This window comes from Penaeus chinensis, chromosome 27 (assembly GCF_019202785.1).
Source record: "Penaeus chinensis breed Huanghai No. 1 chromosome 27, ASM1920278v2, whole genome shotgun sequence".
Taxonomy (NCBI): Eukaryota; Metazoa; Arthropoda; class Malacostraca; order Decapoda; family Penaeidae; genus Penaeus; species Penaeus chinensis.
In genome coordinates, this window is record NC_061845.1 from 18,309,595 (window position 1) to 18,314,594 (window position 5,000).

Below are 5,000 nucleotides of genomic sequence, written 5' to 3' on the forward strand. Positions count from 1 at the left end.
TAATAATAATAATAATGATAATAACAATAGTAAAATAATAATAATAATAATAGTAGTAATAATAATAATAATAGTAATTACAATAATAATAGTAATAATGATAATAATAATGAAAAAAAACAATCATAGCAGTAATGATAATGATAATGATGATTATAATAATAATAATAATAATAATAATAATAATAGAAATAATAATAATAGCAACTATAATAATAAATATGATAACAATGATGATGATTATAATGGTAATAATAATAATAATAATAATAATAATAATAATAAAAAATAATAATAATAATAATAACAACAATAATAATAGTAGTAATAATAGTAATAATAATAATAATAATAATAATAATGATAGTAATAATAATAATAACAACAATAATGATAATACTAACAATAATCACAACATTAATGATAATAACAATAATAATGATAATAATAATAAAAATAATAATAATAGTAATAATAACAATACTTTGACTAATCTGTTTATTGAATTATGATTCATAATGCTGTATTATCACTTATTCATTTTTCATGATGTATGTGATTATCATAATAACATTTTATTAATGACTTTTTTATATAATCGTAAGTCATGGCGGGAATCCCAGTAACTGTGAAGGTAAGAATCTGAAATTTCTGTATTTAACTTCCAGCAAATGCAGGATGTCTCAATGACTGGCTTAATAAGATCTAAAACTAATAATAATAATAATAATTCATCATTTCACTGTTATTAAGATTTCTTGTTCTACTAATGCTAATATGTTTATTATATGTTCATCATTACTTACTCTTTCCTTTCTTGGAGGTAGGTTCTATGCATTGGGCACAGTAAGTAAACTCATTATACTTTAAAGTTTTAATATTTTATTCAAAATACTGAATCATATTTTTCAGTGATTCTGACTAAATATTACTTCATTTAATATATAAACTTTTTAATTCAAAATGACAAAATCAGATAAATATATAATGGTGTAACTGCAAGCAAATGTTATTATAATTATATGTAATTTAGATTACATCACGAGTGAATTTCTTAGAATGCATATCATTCAATACACAAACTGCAAAAATATTATATTTGGTACAAACCCATTTTTATATAACCACACTCTAACACATTTTTTAAAAATAAATAAATAAATTCAGGAGTCTCATATACTCATCTTATTTACAAATTTGATTACGCTACTTCAAATATCTTCAACATCTCATCATTCCCAATTAATTAGAAAGTCCATCCTTATATACCACTATCAGAGATCAGTTTAGTTTATTTAGATTATTCAGATTATTCACTCGTTCTCCTGGAGGAGAACTACCTTTTGCACAAGTTCATTGCTACACAGAATGTCAAACACTATGAATGTTGTGTGTATTTTCTTTGTTTTTGAATCATGATAGATGCTCATATCTATTCTATTCTCTCCTAAGGATGCATTATGATTAGCTTCAGATCCATTGAGGTCTAAGCATCATACTGTAACACAGGTTTCTGCTATATCACCAGAGTGACTTGGGGTAAACTCCCCCAGATTATCCAACGGTAAACTGGCTTTCAGACTCATAATTTCGTTCTAAAGCAACCTTTCTATCAGCTGCTGAGAAGCATTCAGAAGCATGAGAATAATCTATATTCTTACAACCCTCTGAAATAGCATCTGATTCAGCTGCTTTTAAATCAGTTGGGGGGTTTTGTGCCTCTGATAAACTTTCTGGAGTCATCTCTTTACTTTCTGATTCAGCAGGAGATTCCTCTTTGCTTATATCAGGCATGTAGGGGATATCAATTATGCCTTCTGTGCCCACAAGAGCAACCTTGTACTTCAGCCTTTCAGGATGACCCTTTGGGTACTGGCTCATCTTCACTTTCAGTGCACATATGTTGTGTGTAACTGACCAGCCAATGGGCATGTGTTGTGGTTTCATTGAGGAGAGAAAATGCTTCCGCCATCTCTGAATTAATTTTATCAGCCCAACTTTTTCATAAGCTTCATACACTTTGTGGCCATGGGACTGAAAAGCCTTATTTCCGAATTTGGAGTCTGTCTGAGCCATCTCTCTGAGCTGTGTCTCACTTATGCAATCAGTCTCCAAGTAACTCTTAAGTATATTCTCTAATTCCAGTACCCGTTTCTCAGGGATGTTTGCCCTATTGCAAACCAGAGCTTTAGCAGCATTTTTCACAGTAATTTGATGTCTGTCCACACTGGTTTTCTTACTATGTTCATTGCCAATAGGGGCATCAAACTCCTTTGCCAGAGTGTAACGAAACACTTTATCCTCCAAGTTGCTTTTCTTGTGGCAGTCCAAACACAACAACACAACATCATGACTCTGGTGGTTTTTAAGGATGTCTGGGAAATGTTTGCGGTATTCAAGGGGAACAATGTTCTTTCTGATGTATATTTCACCCTTCCCACATACTACACAGACATTCAAACGCTCTTGAAGGTAGAACCTGCCATCATCATCCCTGTCAGCTAAGGGTCGTCCAGAAGGTTCAAAGTTCAGTTGAATAATAAGGGGATCTTCGCTCACAACTTTTGCTTTGCCCTTTTCCACATACCAGAGTGCTTTCCTTGGGTCACACACACAGAGCAACTCATTGTCAGGAGCTCTCATCTGGCTGTAGTGATAGAGTGGGGTCCTGCGTGCCACATGTGGTTGGTAGGCTGACTTCAGTTTCACACAGGAAGCAGTCTGTCCACTTTCGTTTGCTCCTGTGAAAGATTTACAATGACAGTTGATGTTAAAGCCCAAATATAAATGAATAACATAACAAGAACATGAGTAAAAAATAAGAGATAATGATAAATATGAAAAGAATCAGAGAGTATTAGTAAGGGATGGACATAAAACAAAAATTTAATCATGTTCCTGTTTATGGAGTGTAATATGCAATGTAATGGCCAAATATGTTACTGCTGTATGATGGAGCATTCTTAACATGGTTATTTGAAGTCATACTGATTGAAAAATTACTAGCACCAAGATTCTGAATCAACGCAAAGATACTTTCCTATGCCCCTTATTATAGAAAGAATCTTTAGTGTTTCCCCATGATAGAACAGTCATATCCATCCTATCTGATTTTGTGATCTGTGTATTGCATTATCATTAAAGTAGGTTACTGTTGGTCAATTAGATGATTTTTAAATCTCTAACACAATGGAGGCAATGCTGTTCAGAATACAGATATCCAGAACTAAGATGATACTTAATCCAGACCACATATTTCACTTGGTATATTAGTAAAAACCTTTAGGCACTGGGTTTCAGTGGCTGGGTGGAAGCATGCACTTTACTGCTTTTCTTCAACAATCTGCTACTTCTCAACCAAAACAAGCCAAAATCTATTGTTCCAGAAGAATAGTACTTTATGATGACAGCATGTTTATAGGATTTGGAAGGATAGATTAGGAATTAAAGCAAGTAAATTTGGGGGAAAATACAGCAGTTGTGCTCTTCCAAAACAAACTCCAGACTTTAAAGGGTTAATACCTCTTGTCTTCATTACTATTTCTATGTTAGCCAACCATTTGTTGTATATCAAAAATCATAAAATGTTACCCTATTACAAAACTTGGCCTAGTTCATTTTTATCTTATGAAACTCATGAAACAAATATATTTTCTTTTTACTCAAATATTACCAAACAAATAAGAGATAGATAATTTTAAACCAAGTCTAGAGAAATATCACAATTATGAAACTCCACATTAGGAAAATCAGCATCCTCCCTCAACACAAAGAGTCTTATCATCGCCTGAGGAAAGAGCAGGTAAGACAAACATCCTCTCAGGTGTTGCCTCTCTGCTTTGTGATTCAGTTGAACTTGAGGGTGAGTTCTCCCTTTTCACTGGAGGACTGTATGGAATATCAAGTTCCCCTTCTGTGCCAACCAATGCAATCTTGTACTTCATGCGCTCTGGGTGATCTGGTGGGAAGTGACTTGCTTTGAGCTGCATCTTGAAGAAGTTATGTGTGACAGACCAGCCCTCTGGCATATGCTGCGGTTTCATGGAGGACAGAAAGTGCTCCCGCCACCTCTGCTCTAACTTCATCACACCAACTTTCTCGTAACCTTCATAGACCTTGTGTCCATGTGATTGGTAGTCATCATTCCAAATCTTGATGTCCATCTTAACTACGTCTTTCAGAAAATTATCATCCAAATCTTCTGTATGGAAGTAATCTTTGATTATTTTTGCTAAAACAGCAATCCGCTCTTCAGGTATGTTTTCTTTGTTATTTACTAATGCTGAGGCTGCATTCCTTACTATTTTGCGGGACCTGTCAATGCTGACTTTGACATCTTGTTCTGTTCCAATAGGGGCACTAAACTCTCTCGCTAACTGGTGTCGGAATGACTGATCATGAAGGTTGCTAAGCTTGTGGCACTCAATGCACAAGAGCACAACATCATGACTCTGGTGGTCCTTCAAGATGTCAGGAAAGTACTTTCTGTATTCATGAGGAACAACATTCTTTCTGATATATGACTGATCCTTGCCACATGCCACACAGATATTGTGTCGCTCCTGAAGGTAGAACCTGCCATCTTCCCTCTCCACCTGTGGTCGGCCTGAGGGCTCAAAGGTCAGTCTCACCACCAGGGGATCTTCAGAGGCCACAACCCCAAGGCCCTTTTCTACATACCACCATGCCTTTTTGGGGTCACAAACACACAGGGGTTGATCATCGGGGGCCCTAAGCTGGCAGTTGTGGTAAAGAGGGCCCTTGCGGGTGGTGAAAGCCCTTGTCATAGGCTTCACCTTCTGGGAAATGGCTGGTGGCCCAGAGCTACTTGATCCTGTAGGAGATTTTGGATAAAGACCTTTTTTAAAAAGAAGCAAGGAAACGGATCCTGGATAAAAGTAATAATTAGGCACAGAACAAAATAATTTTTGGTTCAATTCCTTAGCTTAGATTCTGGTTTTCATTCTGGATTATTTTAATTTTGTGTGTGATTTATAGAG

General features: G+C 34.9%; 1 protein-coding gene across 5 annotated transcripts in view; it reads right to left on the reverse strand.

Moving 5' to 3' along the window:
• Nucleotides 1-865: 865 nt before the first annotated feature.
• The window catches only part of LOC125039564 (exonuclease 3'-5' domain-containing protein 2-like), a 13,715-nt gene continuing 9,580 nt past the window's right edge, over nt 866-5,000 (reverse strand). For 4 of the 5 annotated variants that reach the window (XM_047633643.1, XM_047633641.1, XM_047633640.1 and 1 more), the window contains exon 7: nt 866-2,741. In XM_047633643.1, coding sequence (XP_047489599.1) covers nt 1,555-2,741 — 1,187 coding nt within the window. In that variant the 3' untranslated portion in view covers nt 866-1,554. Of the gene's footprint in view, nt 4,835-5,000 lie in introns of all 5 variants that reach the window. The other variant, XM_047633644.1, reaches the window with a different exon arrangement.